At 37.8% G+C, this 22,500-nt stretch overlaps 1 protein-coding gene across 5 annotated transcripts in view; it reads right to left on the bottom strand.

Moving 5' to 3' along the window:
• Positions 1-22,500, bottom strand: part of myo3a (myosin IIIA) — a gene marked incomplete at its 3' end in the record, with an annotated part of 103,949 nt that overhangs the window by 80,402 nt on the left and 1,047 nt on the right. For all 5 annotated transcript variants that reach the window (XR_014534018.1, XR_014534019.1, XM_083543885.1 and 2 more), the window contains exons 2-4: positions 16,706-16,889; positions 9,940-10,074; positions 502-606 (exon numbers count right to left, since the gene is read on the bottom strand). Coding sequence is in view for 3 of the 5 variants with exons in the window: in XM_083543885.1 (XP_083400011.1) it covers positions 502-606; positions 9,940-10,074; positions 16,706-16,889 (424 nt within the window). The remainder of the gene's footprint in view (positions 1-501; positions 607-9,939; positions 10,075-16,705; positions 16,890-22,500) is intronic.

The raw sequence follows: 22,500 nt of genomic DNA, 5'->3' as shown, positions 1-22,500 counted from the left end.
AATGTGAAAAAAACTCAATATCTTTTCTTCATTTGTCAAAAAAAAATCTATAAATCCAGCATAAATCAGAAATTTAGATCATCATTTAAGTGATTTTTTTCATAAAAAATTAATATTTCATATGCAAGCTTATGGTGTAGTTGAGGAATTGTGTGGTAAATAGGTACAAAAGTACTTCATATCTCCCAAAACACAGCATTAATAAATAGATGAGAAGTAAACAAAAAAATATATATATTATTTGTATAATTAAAAATGTATATTTTTTGTATAATTTCTCTATCAATTGTTGGGGTCATATAGACCCCAAAGACCAGATTTGTAAACAGGAAACAAAGACCTTATGAGGGTTAAGCCAGAGGATAATGATGTAACAGTGATGTCATATGTACCATTTAGATGTAACATTTACATCTTGGGGTCATGCTTTATGATTTCTGAAGTACAAACCGTCACCGATGTTGATGTTGATGATGCTGATGATAATATAAGCAGACTTACCATGAGAGCCTCGTGTAAGATATACGCGATGATGGCTTCGTCCATCCGCTCTCCTCTTTTCAGCATTCCCTTGGACAGGTCCGTCACCGAGCCGCCGTTACACAGCTGAAGAAAACCAGCAGAGTTACAATTAGTCAACAAGATGACTAATTGATTTGTGGAAGAAATGACGAATGATGGATATTTCACTTAATATTTAAAACATGGAGCAATTCAAATAGATTGTGGGTTCATTTAAATAGATAATGCACTATAATGAGAGATTATTTTGGCAGACACCGTTATTTAGAACTTTAAAGGTTTAAGAACTCTATAGGATTAAGGGGCTTGTTCAATGGCCCAACAGTGGCAACTTGGGGGTGTGGGCGATTAAGCCTACTATACCCCCTGCCATCTATCAGTGGATCACCAGCTTCCTGACAGGCAGGAAACAACAGGTGAGACTGGGCGGGGTTACCTCCAGTATTCAGACAGTATGCATTGGCGTTCCTCAGGGATGTGTCCTCTACCCACTGCTATTCTTCATCTATACTGACTGCACATCCAGTGCAACTGTTAATCTCCTGAAGTTTGCAGATCATACTACAATCATTGGATTCATTCAAGATGATGAAAAGCCTGCATATCAGCAGGAGGTGAACTGGCTGGTGCTATGATGCAGTCAGCACAAGCTAGAGCTAAACAGTCTCAAAACTGTGGAGATGATAATGGTTTCAAGCAGAAACAAAACAAGACAAGAACAGACTGCAGCAAACAGTAAAAACAGCAGAAACAAAATCACTGGTGCTTTCCTGCCCACTCTCCAGGACTTGTACTATACAAGAACCAAAAACCGGAGAAGAAAACTCACTACTGACCCTTCACACCCTTGACACAACCTCTTTCAGCTCCTCCCTTCTTTTTTCTGCACAGTCAGTCATTAGCACATCCACATATGTTACATACTATTACTGCTGTATATTTTAAGAAAGTCCTAAAGTAACTCTTTATCTTGCGTGACCAAATACTGCTATTTGCACTAAGCACTCTCACACTTTATGTACCTGCAAGAAACTGTATATTGTGTACGTATTTAATCTGTATTTTCTCATATAGTATGTGTTGTCTTGTATAGTCTTAAGCTAAATGTATAGTGTTACAGAGCTGCTGGATGTTAGACACATGGCACTTCTCCACCTTCCACTTGAGGATGCCCCAATAGGGTTCAGGTCTGGAGACATACTTGGCCACTCCATCACCTTTACCTTAAGCTTCCTCAGCAAAACAGTTGACATCTTTTTTCGGGGTCGTTATTATGTTTAAAAAATTCAGTTTGGCCCAGTTTCTAAAAGAAGGGCATCATGTTCTGTTTCAGAATGTCACAGTATATGCTGGAATCTACGTTTTCCTCAATGAACCGCAGCTCCCCAGTACCAGCAGTACTCATGCAGCCCCAGACCATGATTTTATTTACAGCATTTGGCAGACGCCCTTATCCAGAGCGACTTACAACTCAACAGGGGAAGGTTAAGGGCCTTGTTTAGGGGTCCAGCAGTGGCAGCTTTGTGGTGGGATTTGAACTTGTGACCTTCCGATCCAAAGTCCAATGCCTTAAACACTGAGCTACCACCATCATGCAAACAAGTTTATTCTTTATCAGTCCACAGGACATGGTTCCAGTAATTCATGCTCTTGGAGAGGTTGTCTTTAGAAAACTGTCTGTGGGCTTTTTTTGTGAGACAGCTACAGAAGAGGCTTCCTTCTGAGAGATGGCCATGTAAACTGACGTGTTGCAGTGTGTGGCGTCTGGTATGAGCACTGACAAGCCTCTGTGCCTCTGTTTTTTTTAAGCAGTTTGAATGAATGCATTACTAAAGCAAAAAAACGCAATCAATAAGTCTCCTTTCACAGCACCGACAATTCCTCACAATGTCCAGTTTTTCTAGAAAAGTTCATCATGTAAATGTCTTTGTAAGTGCATCTGCAACCAAATCAATGTGTTCTCCTCCGTTAGCCATTGTGAAATAAAAAAAAACAAAAACAAAACTGTTTTTAAATCTTAAGGAATATAATTGAGCTTGTGCAGTTTGCTACAGATGTGGTTTGCGAGCTCTGACTAGAGCCCTCTCTGATCATCCAATTATAGGATGTTTTAATTCCCATGTTGTACGCCTGCTAGATGACACTGGTGTCACCAGTTTACAATCTGATTGGTTAAAGCAACAACTTTAAGCAACATTTACTTTTCACTGCAGGCAGCTGCAATGTTGATTCTGAAGGCCTTGAGGCAGATTTTGACCCTAGCAAAGCATGATTATAATGTCTGAAATATGATTGGATTGAAACTTCAACCTTAACTTACACTTCAGGAAGCAGTGCAAAAAAAAAAAGAACAGACTATTGAGAATTTTTATTTTCATATTTAAGTGAATTAAGGGATTTTTTAAGTGTTCAGACCAGCAGAAAAGGTCTTGACAGTGGTGGTCTTTGGAATAGAACAGCATCAGTATAAACAGATACTAATAGCTACAGTATATCAGTAATATATTAGAACTATGTTCAACAACTAGACAACTGTTGTTATAGAAAACTAATTAACACCTTTTGACCAATTACAATCCAGAATCCAAGATCACTGTTGTGTAAAAATAAATATATATATATATATATATATATATATATATATATATATATATATATATATATATATATATATATATATATATATGTATTTCCAAAATAAAGTACTATCCTTTTTTTGAGGAATTGCCCCTATAAATCTCCACAGAATGACAAAGAAAGGAGAAATAATATGTTTTTTACACGTGCTTTCCTCCTTCCCTCCTGCTGCTCATCAGCTTGGCCTGAAGCGCCCATCCAGACACCGCTCAAGGTTCAGGTCTGGGTCGTATGATGCATCCAGGCTCAACAGTTTGACGAGCTGACCATCAATTTGAACAAGAAAACAAGAGTGTGTCATTTCGCTGTCAGGGCTGCGGTCACGCCGAGTGCGCCGCTGCATTCTGGATTGAAAATGTGTCTAAAAAAATATTTGAAAAATGGTCAAAATGAGGCTTAAATTTGGTGTAATTGTGTATTAGGAATGTTGACTGACCGTGTAATTTGCATGATGGATGTCAGGACTGTCATTATTTCCACAATTTGAATTGTTTCCACACACACATACACACACACACACACACTCCACTGGAATCATTTCTCCAGACACCCTAATCCTTTTATTTCCAGATCTTTCGGATTTGATGTTTATTAATGAAGCCCAAATAAAAGATTTCAGGTTAATTAAACGTAAAACCGATACCATCAGCATGCATACGCTTGTGGCGCTCGCGGCTGAGAAACCGAATAAACCTGCTAATATCTGCCTGCTCTTCAGCTCTATCTCAAGAAACCGTGTTTTAAACCAAATATCTCATTCTGAAAGAACAATGGAGAGCAAGCACAGCTTTAATTAATGTGTCTCAGCAGTGAATGGAAAGTGAAGGTAAGTACAAGCTCTTTTCTCCACAGAAAGCCTTCTTCAAATTATACAAAATTGTGCCGTGTGTTGCCAAGGCAACAACTCCATCCTCTTATTTAGGAGAATCTGAGACGAAGCTTGGCGGGGGGAAGTGACAAGGCGTGAAGCATCCAAACAGGAAGTGGTGTTACAGCCGAGGTCTGTATTTTCAGCTTTACCTGTATAGCACCAGTCTAAAGTCTTTTATGATTTGGAGACACAAGTAGAGACACTGGATCATAAAGAAATCTCCAACTAGTGAAAAACATCTTTGACAAGTTTTACAAGAGGCACGCCAAAGTATTTGTAAGGATGCAGAAAGTGTGTAAAGCTGTTCTTCATGCTAACGGAGGATTTTTGAATGAAATAAAATCTGGACATATATTTGTTTTGGTCAAAGTAAATCTTCATACCATTACGTTAACGTGTTTGTTGCATAGAAACAAAAGGAACATGAATCTCAAGTATCCCAAAAACCATAAATCACGTTTGTTGGTGTTTCCACACGTTTGACAGAACACTGTATAATTATTCCTGCACTTTAATTCTGGATGATTAGTGTCTAATTACATCATAAAGTCAGATCTAACCGTTATTCACTGATAGAGGTAGACAATATGACTGATATGTATAGAAGACACACAAGTGAACTTCAGAAACGCTGACTAAAGGATTTTCGGTGGGGTTTTTTTTTTTTTTGGTCATTCAAATTGTACAATAACTATATTAATATTAAATAAATAAATACAGAAAGAAAGAAAGAAAGAAAGAAAGAAAGAAAGAAAGAAAGAAAGAAAGAAAGAAAGAAAGAAAGAAAGAAAGAAAGAAAGAAAGAAAGAAAGAAAGAAAGAAAGAAAGAAAGAAAGAAAGAAATGGACAGACAGAGATAAGACAGACAGACAGACAGACAGACAGACAGACAGACAGACAGACAGACAGACAGACAGACAGACAGACAGACAGACAGACAGACAGATAGATAGATAGATAGATAGATAGATAGATAGATAGATAGATAGATAGATAGATAGATAGATAGATAGATAGATAGATGTCTACATTTTATAAATATGTATGCATGTCATTTTAATTCATTTGTTTTAAATATTTATATTTAACAAACCAGTGTTTCCCATCGAGAAACTGTAAAGTGTGTGTGTGTGTGTGTGTGTGTGTGTGTGTGTGTGTGTGTGTGTGTGTGTGTGTGTGTGTGTGTGTATTCCCAGAGACGCAGGGGTCTTTTGTACGCTCTGCTATTCAGCATGCCTGCAGGGCTCCATGTCTCTCCTCTGCCTTGCTGTTTCACCGGCGTTTTACAAAAGCAAGTTAATTGAGCGAACAGCAGGGAGGAACAAACTGGCACATTATATATTGCAGCTCAGAAACACTTCACGTCCTGAAAACAGATTATCGATCAGACACTCGGGGGAAAAACGTCCATATTTCTCAAATCTCCTGCATTCAAGGGCATTCTAATAGAGCTGTGACTGGACGGCGGTTCGAATATGGAGGTCTTTTTGTAGCTGAGTCGTACAGTAGTTGAGGAAATCTCAATGATGTGGACGATACATAACTAGCAGGTCAACTTTGAGAAAGAACCACAAATGGTCTGTTGTCCTAATACGTTGGCCCATATATTGTAATAAAACCTTTTTTTTCTTCATCATGAAACTTGGATCAGAAAGGAATCACTTACTCTGGGTCATACTGTTCTAGAAAAATAATCACTGATGGTTAAGTCCCTTTACTGGACCTACATTATTTCCATAAGATATATACAATTATGAAAACGAAAGTACCGTAAGAATTTTATAGTTTTACATATCAGGACAATAAATATAATCTATCTATCAGGTCATGGAATTAGATTAAAAAAAACTCAGACAAATGACATTATATATTGACATTAAATCACTTGCTAATTAAATGCTCTTGGTTAAATTAATTATCAGCAAGTCTGTCCACCTTGAGAAAAGCTGGTCTTGAGCTTAAGGTGTGTGTTAACTCCAAAATGGAAGGACACAACCACTGAGCCACCACCTCCCTATTTGCTGAGATGTCCACTCATTAGAAGATTGACAGCTGATTTCATTGTGTGTAATTAAATGTTCCTTACTGTACAATGATGAGCTTAAAATTGTTGGAAAATGGCCTTATAACCCCTCCCAGATTAATGATTAACACTTTCCAGGTTTGTTTTGTTTAAATCAAAAAATCCCCTCAATAAATCTGATTTATCTTAAATTGGTAATCTAGAGTACCAGTGTAGATTCATTAAGAGAGACCCCTCTTTTGTACGTCACTCTGGACAAGTGCATCTGCTAAATACCATAAATATAAATGTAAATTTTATGAGCAGCAACAATTGCTACTCTATGCTCATTGTGAAGACATTGGACTTTTGGGTCGGAAGGTCATGGGTTCATATCCCAGCACTACCAAGCTGCCACTGCTGGGCCCTTGAGAAAGGCCCCTAACCCTCAACCGTGTCTGCCAAATGCTATGAATGTAAATGTAAATGCAAATTTAACCCAAGGTCAGATGATGCAATGCTCAGAAAAAGAACAAAAAAACTAAACACTAATCTCTACACTCCTCAGTCCCTGCAGGCTCCTTTCACACTCATAGAGGTGAAAGTTCATGACAGTGCAATTACAAAAAGACTGAACAAGTATGGTTGGTTTGGACAGGTTGCCAGAAGAAAGTCTTTTCAGTGTAATGTTTCTGCATGTTGTTTGAGGCATTTCTGCCTCAGCTGCATATCGTAATTCTTGAGGGGCCACGAGGTCCTAATGATATGGCAGAAGGAGAATCAGTAACCTTATTATTCAGGTTCAAATTACTCAGAAGCGTTCGGATTTCGTCCTGCACTACTACTTCGCTCAGAGCCAAGCAGACAATGCTTTTTATCAGGCAACATCAAACACAGCGTTCGGACACGGACGCGATGTCTAATTTCCGATTTGAATCTCATGGTGAATGCCCCGGGAAAAAGCCATTAGTGTAGAGCAACAAACAAACAGGAAGTTGTGTTGCAGTAATGAAGTGCTACATGTGCGAGCCTGCTGCAGCCATTACCCACGTAATCAAGGCAAACTGGATGACTTTTACACAGAGGCATTATTTCTTTGAAGTGAGAGCGGGGAGTCGGCAGCCATAAAAAGGTTAAGACTCTGCCAAAAGCAGATGAAAGCACCAGGTCTCGCTATAATTAGATGGCAGTGTATAAAAGAGATAGACAGACAGACAGACGGACAGATGCACAATCAGCGCTGCAGCTGATCAGAAGCCAACAAAGCCGAGAACGCAATTTAGCTTCGCCGGCCCTCTTGGTAATCAGCGTCCTCCCAGAATCCTTCTAAAACATGGAAAATTATAGTTCAGACAGAAAGGCAGGACGGTAACCATGGCAATTTAACCCACTGTCATTATGCCCCACCTCCCATCAATGTCACGCCCCTTCCCCCTCTCTTAGAAGCTTAAACTGCACCAGGTCTGGGTGGCTTTTGCATTGCAAAGTTTGCATACAGAGATGCAAAGCTCATTCAGGAAGGAAAAAGGGAAATATTTGTAATATTTATAACTGGAAAAAGGTCAACACTTAATAGTGAGGTAAATTACAACATCCATTCACAAAAATAAACAGGAAACACACAACAGCATAGTTACGCAACATGCATGTTGGAATACATGTTTCCCCCGATGAACCGCACCTCCCCAGTACCAGCAGCACTCATGTAGCCACAGACCATTATGCTACCACCACCATGCTTCACTGTAGGCAAGACAATTTTCTTGGTTCTCCTCAGAAGGGTGTTATATTATATAGATTCTGACCACCGCAGACCAGAAACATCCCACAAGAGCTGCAGATTTGGAGATGCTCTGACCCAGTCGTCTAGACATCACAATTTGTCAAACTCGCTCAAATCCTTACGCGTGCCCATTTTTTCTGCTTTTCACACGTCAACTTTGAGTACAAAATGTTCATTTGCTGCCTAATAATATCTCATCCACTAACAGGTGCCATGATGAAGAGATAATCAGTGTTCACTTCATAATGTTATAATGTAATAATGTTATGCCTGGTCAGTGTAGATATAACATGTCTAGTTAGTTAATTAGTTAATTAGTTAATGTGTTTGTTTCTCATCCTCTCTCGGGATAATATATATATATATATATATATATATATATATATATATATATATATGTAGATATAGATATAGAAATAATATATAGAAATATATATCTGACAAATGTATACAATATAAAAATAATATTTACTAAAATACAGCAATGCTACTTCTATTACTACGTCTCATGATAACAATAATAATAATAATAATAATAATAATAATAATAATAATAATAATAATAATAATAAGTGATCTATCTACATAAATGCAGACCAGGGTCACTTCTAATTAGGTAACTAATAATCACCAACATCAACCGAGGATCAATAAAACTATAAACTTAAGGTTCCCATTTTATTCGCAAGCTAAATTAACACTTTAACACTTTCTTTATAGATGAAATATGGAGTATTGGAACTCATTCAGCCTGTGTCTGTTACTTCACTCCCTCACTTACTTAATCGTTAAAACTTTCATTACACTTTCTACACTTTATCAATTATAAGTTTCAGGAGGGTCCTAATTTCCCTGTTTAACCCTCACTCAGGTCATTAGTCCAGCAAAAAACACACAACGTAATGCGCCGTGAAAAAACAAACTTCCTCATGCAAAGTCCTTCCTGTGTCTGACTCTCAGGTACACTTTTTTTTCCTATTGTTGTTGGTAGAAAAAGGTATAAGTAAGAGGTGAAGGGTCAGGGGCTCTAAGACATGAAAGAAGGTGTAGTGGTTAATCTGCCAGAATGCAACCTTGAACTCGATTGCCCTCCATTTCTTGGTTACTGAGCCTGTGGCATTTCCAAATGCCCAGGGAGGAAGTGAGATATAAAACATGGGGAACCTTCCAAAGAAAACACAAACACTGCATACTATGACATATTATTATTATTATTATTATTATTATTATAATTATTATTATTAAAAAAAACTAATATTATTATTATTAGCATTATTATTATTATTATCATCATCATCATCATCATCATCATCATCATCATCATCATTATTATTATTATTATTATTGTTATTATTATTAATATTATTATTATTAGCATTATTATCATCATCATCATCATCATTATTATTAATATTATTATTATTAGCATTATTATTATTATTATTATTATTATTATTATTATTATTAGCATTATTATCATCATCATCATCATTATTATTATTATTATTATTATTAGCATTATTATTATTAAATATTAATATTATTATTATTATTATTATTAGCATTATTATTATTATCATCATCATCATCATCATCATCATCATTATTATTATTATTATTATTATTATTATTATTATTATTATTATTATGATGATGATGCCATATGGCATTTTTCAGCTCTAATATATGCTTTCAGAAATAAAAGGTTAAAGAAATATTGGTAAAACAAAATAGGTAAAAATAAATAAATAAATAAATAAATAAATAAATACCAGAAATAATAGGTAAAAAAAAAACATAGGTAAAAATAGATATATAGAATAATAGGTAAGGAATAACACATCAAGTTGTGCTGATAATCAATGTGTTGTGTCTGTTTACTTTTACCTGTTAATAGCTACAGTCATGTACAAAAGAAAGTGCACCCTTTCTGAAATCTATTGTTTCACATAACAGAACATGGAAAAAAATCATTCGGTCTTTATCAAGCCTTAGAACTACAGTAGGTAAATACAACCTCAGATAACCCTCAACCTAGTTTTTCCTACATGGCAGGTTTCATTCATTTAAATTCAATTTATTTTAATTGTATAGCCCTTATAACTGGACATTGTCCTGTTTTACCTCCAGCACTAACCACAGCTGGTCCCCACATTTCGGATCCTTTTTGTAGAACATGCCGAAGAACTTCACCACATTGGGATGATCAGAGAGGGCGTTCAGGATGTTGTACTCGGCCTCGATCTCCTCATCGATATCCTGAAACAAAAGCAGGGTGTGAAAGTCTGATCTGAAGGTTAGATTTAAACATGCTGTAGTGTCTGGATGATTACAGGCACAAAGCTGTGTGTAAATTCCGATTATTCCACGCCAATAGAGGTTTACTCTGTTAGATGGATGAAAGAAAACGTGAATGAAATAATGAGTGGATGAAAGTGTAAGTAAATTAATGATTGGATAAGCAAATAAATGAGTGAGTGAGTGAGTGAGTGAGTGAGTGAGTGAGTGAGTGAGTGAGTGAGTGAGTGAGTGAGTGAGTGAGTGAGTGAGTGAGTGAGTGAGTGAGTAGAAAAATAAGTGAATGTATGAATGAGTAAATAATTGAACTAAAGTAAATGATTGAATGTGTAAATGAATGTATGGCTGAAGGAATAAACTAGTTATTGGGCAAATGAATAAACAAACAAGTGAAAGAACAAATGAGTGGGTGAATGAAAAAAAGACAATAATGAATAAGAAAGTAAATGGATGAATGAATAAATCAATGAATAAATAAACAAACACACAAATGCATGAATGAATGAATGAATGAATGAATGAATACAGTGCATCTGGAAAGTATTCACAGCACTTCACCATACACCACATTGTATGTTTCAGCTTTATTCCAAAATGGATTAACTTAATTATTTTACTCAAAATTTTACAAACAATACGCCATGATGACCGCATGAAAGAAGTTTGTTTAAAATCTAAAATGTAAAATGCTAATTTATTGAAAAAATAAAATAAAATAAAAAAATCACTTGTACATAAATATTCACAGTCTTTGCCATGACACTCAAAATTGAGCTCAGGTGCATCCAGTTTCCACTGATCATCCTTAAGATGTTTCTACTACTTAATTAAAGTCCACCTGTGGTAAATTCAGCTGATTAGACATGATTTGGAAAGACACACACCTGTCTATAGAAGTTCCCACAGTTTACAGTGTGTGTCAGAGCACAAACCAAACCATGAAGTCCAAGTAATTGTCTGTAGACCTCAAAGACAGGATTGTATCGAGGCAAAAATCTGGGCAAGGGAACAGAAACATTTCTGCAGCATTGAAGGTCCTAATGAGCACAGTGACCTCCATAATCTGTAAAGGGAAAAACCACCAGGACTTTTCCTAGAGAGAAGCTGTCTGGCCAAACCGAGCAATCAGGGGAAAATGCCCTTAGTCAGGAAGGTGACTAAGGGCCAATTCCATCCCTACAGTGAAGCATGGTGGTGGCAGCATCATGCTGTGGGGATGTTTTTCAGTGGGAGAAACTGCCCAAAAATAGGTGTCAAGCTTGTGGCATCAAATTAAAAAAGACTTAAGGCTGTAAATGGTGCCAAAGGAGCTTCAACAAAGTATTGAGCAAAGGCAGTGAATATTTATTTACATGTTATTGTTTTTGCTTTTTTTTACTTTTAACAAATTTGCAAAGATTTCAAACAAACGTCTTTCATGTTGTCTTTACGGGGTTTTGTTTGTAGAATTTTAAGGAAAATAATGAATTTAATCCATTTTAAAATAAAGCTGTAACATAACAAAATGTAATACATTAATTTTTCTATAGCAACATCCGGTTCACAGGAACCTCCAAATAAAAGCATGTTTGCAATTTGTATGGAAGGAATCTCCAGTGTCAGCAGAGTTTGACTTCCTGATACCTGCATGTAAATAATATTTCTCCAGCAGCATCAGCCACAGTATTCTATTGTGTTACACGATTGTATGAATTGCTGGTGCAGTGTTTAGTGCGTCACGGATCCGCTCGCCGTATGGAGCGCTGCTTCATGGACCCCGGATGTGCATTACTTTACCTGATTATATTTAACATCCTGAATGAGTCACATTGTAAATGCACTCAGCTATTTTATCCTCAGTATGTTCATTAAGTGTTTATCAAGACACAGAGCTTACTAAACCCTAGCTCTTAGAACACCCCCCCCCCCCACACACACACACACAAAACATTATGATAAAGTGGTCCGAAGCAATTTTTTTTTTATTCAAGTAAGTTTGTTATTTGGTAGATCAATTGGTTAGTTAATTGTTTGGTTTGGTGGTTGATTAGTTGGTTGGTAATTTGGTTAATTGGGTATTTAATGTTGGTTGGTTGGTTGGTTATTTGGTTAATATGTTGGTTGATTGATAGTTAATGGTTGTTTGTTTGGTTGATATGTTGTTTATGCTTTCAGCAGCATTTGACACAGTCAACCACAAGACACTTTTGTCAACCCTCAAGAGCCTCTGTATCCACGGAACAGCATGGGAATGGTTTGCTTCCTACCTGGAAGGTCGCTCATACCAGGTAAGATGAAGGGGATCCACATCTGCCACATGCAGACTCACCACTGGTGTCCCACAAGGCTCGGTACTTGGTCCCCTCCTTTTCTCCCTCTATACCCACTCCATTGCTGAAGTCATATCCTCACATGGGTTTTCCTATCACTGCCAGCAGATGACACTCAACTAATCTTTTCTTTCCCTCCATCAGATACCACAGCTTCTGCTCGGATCTCGGCATGCTTGACAGACATATCTTCATGGATGAGTGCTCACCAACTAAAACTCAACCCCAGCAAAACAGAACTGCTGGTCATCCCAGGCGATTCATCTTCAGGTCAAGAGCTCCAAATAACTCTTCATGACTCTCTGCTCTGCCCTTCAGCCACTGCTCGTAACCTCAGGGTAACTATGGACAATGAACTGTCCTTCTTTCCACATGTCGCTTATGTTGCTCGTTTTTGTCGATTTCTTCTCTACAACATCCGAAGGATTTGACCATTTCTGTCCACACAGGCTGCCCAGGTGCTTGTTCAGTCTCTTGTCATTTCAAGACTTCACTACTGCAACTCTCTGCTGACAGGTCTCCCCCTGAACGCTATTCGTCCACTGCAAATGATCCAAAACGCAGCTGTACAACTTGTGTTCAATCAGCCCAAGTTCTCCCACACCACCGCACTGCTGCGCTCCCTTCACTGGCTTCCAGTAGCTGCACGTATCAGATTCAAAACACTGATGTTTGCCTACAAGGCCAAAAATGGACCAGCGCCCTCTTTCCTCAGTGACCTCATCACATCTCGCACTGCGCCAAGCTGTCTGAGATCCTCCAGCACTGCTCGACTGGTACCACCTTCTCTCAGAATTAGAGGTAAGTACACTTCAAGGCTCTTCTCTCTTCTGGCACTGAGGTGGTGGAATGAACTTCCCCTAGATGTCCATACAGCAGAGTCCCTGATTATCTTCAAGCAACAACTGAAGACCTACCTCTTCTTGAAATACTTAAATTAGCACTTTCCAAGTTTGTAGAATTCTAGGGTTATATTTATATTAAGTGTGTAATCTTGTGTACCAGTGTAGATTTATTCATTACTAGAGACTTAAAGCACTTTTGTACGTCGCTCTGGATAAGGGCGTCTGCTAAATGCCGCAAATGTAAAATGTAATGTAAAATGTTTAGTTGATTGGTTAACAGGTTGTTTGGTTGTTTTATTGGTTGGTTAATCATTTGTTTGTTTATATTCCTTTTTGTTTGGATGATTTTCTGGTTGTTTAATTAGTTGGTTAGTTAAATAATGAATGGGTTATTTGGTTGGGGGGTTGACTTGTTAATTAGTTAGTTGATAAGTTGATTGTTTCTTTGTTAGTTTGGCTTGTTGATTGTTTGGTTGATTGGCTAGTTGGCTGCTTGTTATTTAGGTATTTTATTATAAAAACTCAACAACAATCAAGTAAAACAACGTATGCCTGTATGCGTACAAATGAGCTCTTCTACTGGTTATTAGAATATTAAACGTTTCCTGTTGTTAAGTTGTGGTGTTGCCATGGAGATATAAGTTATAACATGAATTGGAATAAAAAATAAATACACAAATTCTTCAATGAAGCATAATATGACCTTTACTACAATCTGCTTAATAAAAATGGTGGGTTTTTTTGTAATGTGTAATGTAGCACCAAAATGAACAACTCACATGCAACTTCTCACTCACACACACACACACACACACACACACACACACACACACACACACACACACACACACACACACCCCTTCATATGTGTCTAGGATAAAAAAAGATGTGCTGCAGCACAGTAAATGTGGTGTGACTCGATAGAGTCCTTCTGAGTCACAGCAGCCGTGACTCCGAGAATGAGGAGAGACTTAATGAATATAAACATTACCTCAGAGAGAGAGAGAGAGAGAGAGAAAGAGAGAGAGAGAGAGAGAGAGAGAGAGAGAGTTGAATGGAGGTTGGCAACAGAGAGAGAGAAAGATGGATGGATGGATGGATGGATGGATGGAGTTTTGAGAGAGAGGAATAAATAGATGAAGGATGGACAAAGAGAAATGGGTGAAGGTTGAAGAGAGACAGAGAGAGAGGGAGAGAGACTCCAGCATATATTTTAGGTACAGGTGTGCTACTTCAAATATAGAAAAATGGCAGACATGGACAACATCTAGGACAGCTTTACACACACACACACACACACACACACACACACACACACACTATAATAAAGTATAAAATATACTAAATGAAGTATGAAGAATAACTCACTCAGTGTTTTGCTTCTCCCGGTGGTGTGATGGAGCAGAGTTACTGTTATCATGCTAAAGTTTTTTATTATTTTGCCATTACAGCCTGAATACATCACATTTTCTCTCCACTGATTATTTTTGTTAAAAAAAAACAGAACCTTTTTACCTTTCGCTAGTTGTGATTTGTTAATTGGTTTGTTGGGTTTTTTTGGCTAGTTTCTGGTTGGTTGGTTGTTTAGTTAGTTGATTAGTTAATTGTTTAATTGATTGTTTGGTTTACTGGTTAATCAGATGGTTGATTGATTAATTTGTTGGTTTGTTGGTTGGTTGATTCAGTGGCAGGCAGTCAGGGCCAGCAAAGCCTTCTCTGCTGGCCTAAACACTATCAGAACCAACCTGAATTCTAATATTTGTTCCATGAAATGGTATAAATTTTTTCTCAACAGTTTATTCTCTTCATTTCGTAGCATGTCTCTTGGCTGCACTGCTTCCAGTACGTGTATGTGGATGTTAGATTTTTTTGTCCAATCAGATATTTGCTGCCATGTCAATCTAATCTGTCCAGGGCCTTCAAAGTCAGTACTGTTGACCCTTTTACCATAGTCTCCTTAAGAATTAGCTCTGTTTCTTTAACCAATTAGATTTCAGATCCGCCTTACAGGGCAGAATAGTGTCAGCATTTTTCTGTCCTCTGATTGGTTGGTCAGAGGGAAACTGTTCCAGCCAAGTTCAACTGGCAAAACACATCTGTAGCTCTGCACACATTCATACATCTGATTTACACTTTTTTACGCCTACAAAGGAAAATAAATTTATTTGGTCTCAGGAAAAACTTAAAATACATTTTCCAAAAAAGCTAGACATCGTAAGGAGGTCAGCATCCCCGAAGCTAGCTAGTGTGTCTCAGCCCAGGAAAGGGTTTGTTCACACTGGATTACAGCCTCTGAGGAGCGGTGCACATTATGAATCTGCATAAGGTTGTATTTAATTTCCATTTTTAATGTTTTTGTCATGTGATTGTTTAGTTGATTGGTGGTTGGTTGGTTATTTTATTTTAGAAACTTAACAATAATCAATAAAAATGTGTGGTTTTGTGTGTGTGTGTGTGTGTGTGTGTGTGTGTGTGTGTGTGTGTGTGTGTGTGTGTGTGTGTGTGTGTGTGTGTGTGTAGAGATTGTACATAGTAGCTTTTCTACTGGTTATTAGAAAAACTGATATCAGGAAATGAACTTACTAGAAGGTTTTTCATTTCACTAATACAGGACCAATATTTTAATTAGTTAAAAAAAAAACAGCACCTTGTTCTTTTTGACCTTTTTTAGTTGCACAGTGTGTTGTGGAAAGTCCACAAATAGGTAGAGCAGCTATAAGCAGTCATTTTCTCACCAATCATTTCCTCACCACTGACTGTTTCAGGTGCACTGCCACTAGAGATGACTTCTTTAGATGTTAAATTCACATCTTCTTACTCTCAACAAAACACACTATATAGACAACAGTATTGGGAAACCTGACTTTTCCAGCCTTATGTGCTTCTTCTTTAAAACTGCTACCACAAAGCTGTAGGCACACAATTGTACATGAATCTTTAGATGATATAGCATTAACTTTTTGCCTTTACTTGAACTAGGAGACCCAAACCTCTTCCTGCATGACAATACCCCTTTGCACAAAGCAAACTCCATGAAGATCTGCTTTACATGGGTTTAAGAAAAAGATCTTGAGTGGCCTGCTGTAGAGCTCTGACCCCAACCCTATTGGGATGAATTGGAACGCTACAAAATCTAGTGGAACATCTTCACAGAAGAGTGGAGGTTATTATAAATAACCTATATATATATATAAAAAAGGAGCACATATTAATCTTATATTCAGGTGTCCACATACTTGTGTTCATATAGTGTATCTACAGTATCTAATGAAATGAGTGACCATATTCCAACTCAAGTTCACAAAATATCTCATTTGCCGAAAATAAATAAATAAATGGTTCATTGTCCCCAGGGGTGCACAAAGGTTTCTTTTCTGTCAATTTTTTGATGTGGTGTCATGTCTCAGCCGTAGAAGGTTGTAATGGTGTGTCACTCACATGAACTGGATCCAGCACTTTGACGGCTGCCTCGCTACCGTTGCTCTTCTGCAGCACTTTGTACACTTTGCCGTAGGTTCCTTTTCCGATCGTCTCCACGATCTCCCAGGTGTCTGACGGATCGGGAAAGCTGTCGAAGACGATGGATTTGGTGGACTGAGGAAACATCTTTCTTAGAGATCTCCTGAGGAAACACAACAGATCGGGTCAAAGTTGCAAACATGACACACATAAATATTTTACCTTCTGTTAAAAAAATGCTATAAAAAAAGTACCTACATTTTCACTGGAAATATCAATCAAATTAATATGATTATACGATTATTGGAATGGTGATGGGTTGCAAAGGTTCTTCTTCAGATCAATGCAGACAGGAACAAACCTGAAGGAGATGAATATTTTTGCTAAATTGTCATGTACAAACCCAGGTTTTATTCCTCATACAGTAAATAAAAGTCCTACCCAAGGTTAACTCAAGGTCAACACACACATAACAGCTACAATATAGTGAAGGCTCAGGCGAATACGTTTCTGTTCACCATGTATGCTTCGTGAAGAAGTTCAGAAGTGGACAAATGTATTGAAACACCTGACTTTTCCAAGCATATGCATTTCTTCAACACATTCTATAGAATGTGTATGGATGTGGTCGCAGGAATGTTTTCCTTGCATGAACTAGAAGATCCAAAACTGTTCCAGCGTGATGATGCACCTGTGCACAAAGCAAAATCCATGAAGATCTGCTTTATATAAGTTGGACTGGAAGATCTTCTGCTATGGAGCTCCAACCCTATTGAACATCTTTTGGATGAATGTAAATTCTGACTGCACCCCAGATCTCCTCACCTTCACACCTACATCACTACCTGACTTACACTCTTGTAGCTGAATGAGCACAAATCTCCACAAAATCTAGTTAAACATCTTCCCAGAAAAGTGGAGCAAATGTATACTTGATGTGGAATGGGATGCTCGAAAAGCACATCTCAATCTTTTGCTCAGGTGTCCACAAGTTATTTCCTTTATGATGAATTAACACTCCTACTGGCCTTCTTCTATACAGATCCGTGTCCAACCACAATTCAGGATCATTACTTCAGTTCCTATCACCAGACTCCATGTCTGATCATTATCTAGATATTACAGTATGTCCATTCTATTACCAAAATTAATCTTTTAACCTTATACCTTGACTTCCTGTCCCCTTTCCCTGCACTACATACCAAAATCCTTTTCCAATACCAATCCAGATAATGGAATCTTGAAGACTTTTTTCGTTTGTTTTTCATGCTTTTTATTCATTAATAACTAAAATATTTTTTTTAGGTTTATTAATGTAAAATTTTTATTTATTGTCCAAAATTATGTCTCTAGTGGATGTTAGAGAAGTGAAGAAAAGAGTGCAGGCAGGGTGGAGTGGGTGGAGAAGAGTGATAGCAGGAGTGATTTGTGATAGAAGAGTATCTGTGAGAGTGAAAGGGAAAGTTTATAAGACTGTGGTGAGACCTGAGATGTTGTATGGTTTAGAGCAGGGGTGGCCAACCAGTCAGGGATAACCCCCCCGACCCCCCCCCCCCACACACACACACACACACACACACACACACACCTCTGCTCAGCCAGATTTATTGTAAATGTCACACACCAACATAATGACAGAAATTGACTCCTACAGTTCTAAGACCACAGGACAGTCATTTTCAACAATGAACACTGCACTGTCTCACACACACAAACTCTGTTTAACCAAGTTTACAAACAAAAATATAATCATTTACAATAGCGTTTTTCTTTTACTGTGCATGTTACTTAGTGGGACTTTTGGCATTCCTTGTTTTCAGGAGACAAGATTTCAACAACATCACTGAGACATTTTTTAACAAACTCCCCTTCATTGTATGGCTTTTTAGCGTTACGGTCTCTAAGTGCTTTGTAAATTTTTGGAAAAACTGTATCTGCTTTTCTGCCTGACTTTTCAAAGTGACCAACTTGTGCTTGCGAAGTTCAGTCCCTTTTGATAAATCCTGGTTGATGTTAGCATGGAGTGAGCTGAAGTGGTGCTGAAGATTTGAAATGCGCTCATGATGCATGACATATAAGGCAGAATGGCTTGCCATTAAGTTCAACAAAAAAATATCAACTCTCCCACTCTCTTTAAAACGTCCTGTGTTCATTTTCATATTTTCGTTTTGCTGTGCATTTTTTTTTCTGCCATTTTGAGAGCGAACTTGACACAAGTTGTTTTTTTTTTTAATTTAAGTAAACAATTTGCATATCAAAGTTTGTGTTGTTGTTTTTTTTAATGTGCGTGTTCGCTTCGCTTGAGCTCATCACGGTATTTTCGTCAAATGCGCATGTGCGTGAGATGAATATACCGCAAAGTTTCCCAAAGTAGGGGCAAGATCATTGAAGTCTTAAAAATACCGTATTGATCTCAAGCGAAGCGAAAACACACATAAAAAAAACCACAAATTTCGATAAGAACGTAAGAGCCGCATGAAACCACCCAAAGAGCCGCATGCAGCTCGAGAGCCGCGGGTTGGCCACACATGGTTTAGAGACAGTGGCATTAGGTAAAAGACATGAGGTGGAGCTGGAGATGATGAGGATGGACAGTATTAAAAATGTGCTTATGCAGGTAGGACTTTTTGGAGACAAGGTGAGAGAGATGTGATTGAGATGGTTTGGACATGTGGGTATATGAAGCGGTAGGAAAATGCTGAGGATGGAGCCGCCAAGGATGTGATGAAGGAAGACGTGCAGGTGGTTGATTTAAAGGATGCAGATGTTGAGGAGAGAAAGAGATGGAGACAGATGATATGCTTTGGAGAACCCAAATTGGAGCAGCCAAAAGAAAAAGAAGAAGAAGAAGAAGAAGAAGAAGAAGAAGAAGAAGAAGAAGAAGAAGATGTCTCTAGTGTTCACCACAGTGACAAGAGGCAGGATAATGGGCAGACAAGGGGCAGGATCATGGACCTGATGTCAGTTTTCCAAACAGGTTTTTTCAGCAAATGATAATGTTTATTCACATCGAAGAGATATCAGTTTATTTGTACAAGAAAAGGAAAACAAAGTTGACTCTTACACCTACAAAATAATATATTCAAGTGAAACTGGGACTTTTAATTTCACAAATATAAAAATGGATGTTAGCATGGCGGTACTACATGCAGAAATTGTTTGACCTGAACATTACTTATATATTGCTAAAAATACAATCAAGAAAGAATTTTTTTTTTAATATATAAAATCATTCACGCCCAAGTATAAATCAAATGAAAAATAATATAGAAATATGTCCCGGAATATAAAAAAACATTTATAAATCTATATAATTATATATTTGTTTTTTATTATATTTATTTTTTTATGGGTTTTTTTTATTACACCTGTATAAATAAACGCCGACTGTACATATAGGCGCTGTACTGTGATGAAGAGATTACTGTAGGTATGTAAATGCAAAAAATGAAACCTAAAACATGCCCAGTTCACAGAAAGCATATTTTGAACAAAAAACCCCCCAAAAAAAAGATTATTAATAAGTGTTGGTGTTTAATTTTGTGTTACAATTGTGTTTAGGGATCTCTGAGAAACAAAAGGAAAAAAAAAGGCAATATTAATGATGTCGTACGGTTTTAATCGAATGCGATTTATTTGTAGGTAAATCAGTCGGGAAAAGAATTATAAAAGACAGATAGGAAGGTTTTGCTTTGAAACAGCCTGGTGTTCATGATACCACTTCCTGTCCAGACTACACCCACTTCCAGGTCAAACCTTAGTACAGATACTGATACGGAAACAGATACAGATACTGTATACTTAACAAACAAGTGCTAAATAACACCAAGCTTGTGGTGTGTGTGTGTGTGTGTGTGTGTGTGTGTGTGTGTGTGTGTGTGTGTGTGTGTGTGTGTGAGTGTGTGTGTGTGTGTGTGTGTGTTTGTTCATTCAGATTGGACAGTTTTTTGCTTTTCCTTGTGTTGTATCCAAACCCTTTAATTCTGGAGCTCTATTACTGCACTCAGGGGGTTTTTATTTCACTTCACCATTGACTAAAGACTCACATTACTGTAGACTGCAGTAATATCAGCATGCAGCCAAATATATACACAATATGAACAAAAGTTTGTGGACACCAGAGCATAAGATGGTACAGTATTAAGTTCCAATTTGCTGCTATAAAAACCTCCACTCTTCTGGGGAGATGTTCCACTAAATTTTGTGGAAATGTGTGTACATTTATTCACAGGGGGCGTTAGTGAAGTCAGATAGTGATGTAGGTGAGAAGGTGAGGAGGCCTGGGGTGCAGTCAGCGTTCACATTCATTCCAAAGATGTTCAATAATGTTTGGAGCGCTATAGCAGGAGATCTTCCACTCCAACTCATGTAAAGCAGATCTTCATGGAGCTGTGCACAGGGGCACTGAAACGGGTTTGGGTTATCTAGTTCAAATAAAGGGACATACAATTGTTTGTGGTAATAGTTTGGTGGAGATCCACATATTGCTGTAAAAGCCAGGTGTCCCAATACATTTGACCTCACAGTGTACTTTTGTGTGTGCATCTCAATCTTCTTCTGGTCTTCCGGCTGCTCCCATTAGGGGTCGCCACACACGATTATCCGTCTCTGTACTACTCTGTCCTCTACATCTGCACAACCAAAAAACGTTGTGATGTTGGAAATCGAACCCCCAGGCAGCGTGCATGAATAAAACACATGTGCTAAAGACGTGAGCGTGGAGTACGTCCGTGACGCTCCTGAAACATTCATGATCGCTTTTTAAAATTTCAACGTGACACAAAATCACACCGCGAAGCCTGCAAAGAAAGATCTAGCAGCTCCAGTGCACAGCCTGGCCCAAAGTATTGGGACACCTGACTCTTTCTGGCATATGAATATATATACTATATGAAATTTTCTCTTCAAATGAACTACAAGATCCAAACCTGTTCCACCATGACAATGCCAAGCTGGTGCACAAAGCCAGCGCCATGAAAATATGCTAGTGGCTGGAGCACAAATCTTCTCTAGAAGACCACATAAAACCACATAAAACCACTTAGAATCTTAAAGTCAGGCGTTGACAAACTTTTGAGTCCCGTGTATAGAAGCTCTACTGTGTTGTGACGAATGGAAAGATTATAGAGGATGGAATGACACAAAAAGAGACTAGTTTTGGAACACGATAAAAGATGGCAGAACAAGGCTGCACGCACAGTCACGGGGAGCGCCGACTTTAATAAGTCAGTGCGCCAAAAGACATCGTCCTGTGTACATCAGGAGCTGGTGCTAATTAACCAGGTTACAAACAAGAAACAAGAAGATCCTTTAGCACACACTGCTCTGCTGGGTTCTTGAGCAAGTTCTTGAACCCTTAACGCCTCCATTGTATGAATGAGATAATTGTAAGTGAATCTGGATACGGGCATCTGAGTGTATAATGACCAAACACACACTAATCATGGAATGTACGCTTAAATTACATAATCAAATTACATTAGGATCTTCAATCTTGAGGACCATGGTGTGGAGAAGGTAAGAAGGAAAAGAAAGTCAGACTCTACAAGGCAGCTAACTCACAGTGTGTGGTGTAGCGGCAGGATTAAGAGGAATTAGCACGGGTTAGATGTTAGCGTTTCCCTATTTAGGCTCGCGTTCAAAGCTTGTTTAAGGCTTATTGAAGGTCACAAGTTTCCCTCTGGAGAAATATCTCATACTGTACCATGTGCAGAATAATAATAATAATTATTATTATTGATATTATAATGTTAACAATAAGACGGCTGAAGGAC

Source organism: Silurus aristotelis, assembly GCF_946808225.1.
Source record: "Silurus aristotelis genome assembly, chromosome: 1".
NCBI classification, from domain to species: Eukaryota; Metazoa; Chordata; class Actinopteri; order Siluriformes; family Siluridae; genus Silurus; species Silurus aristotelis.
This window is presented reverse-complemented; position numbering and strand designations above follow the sequence as displayed.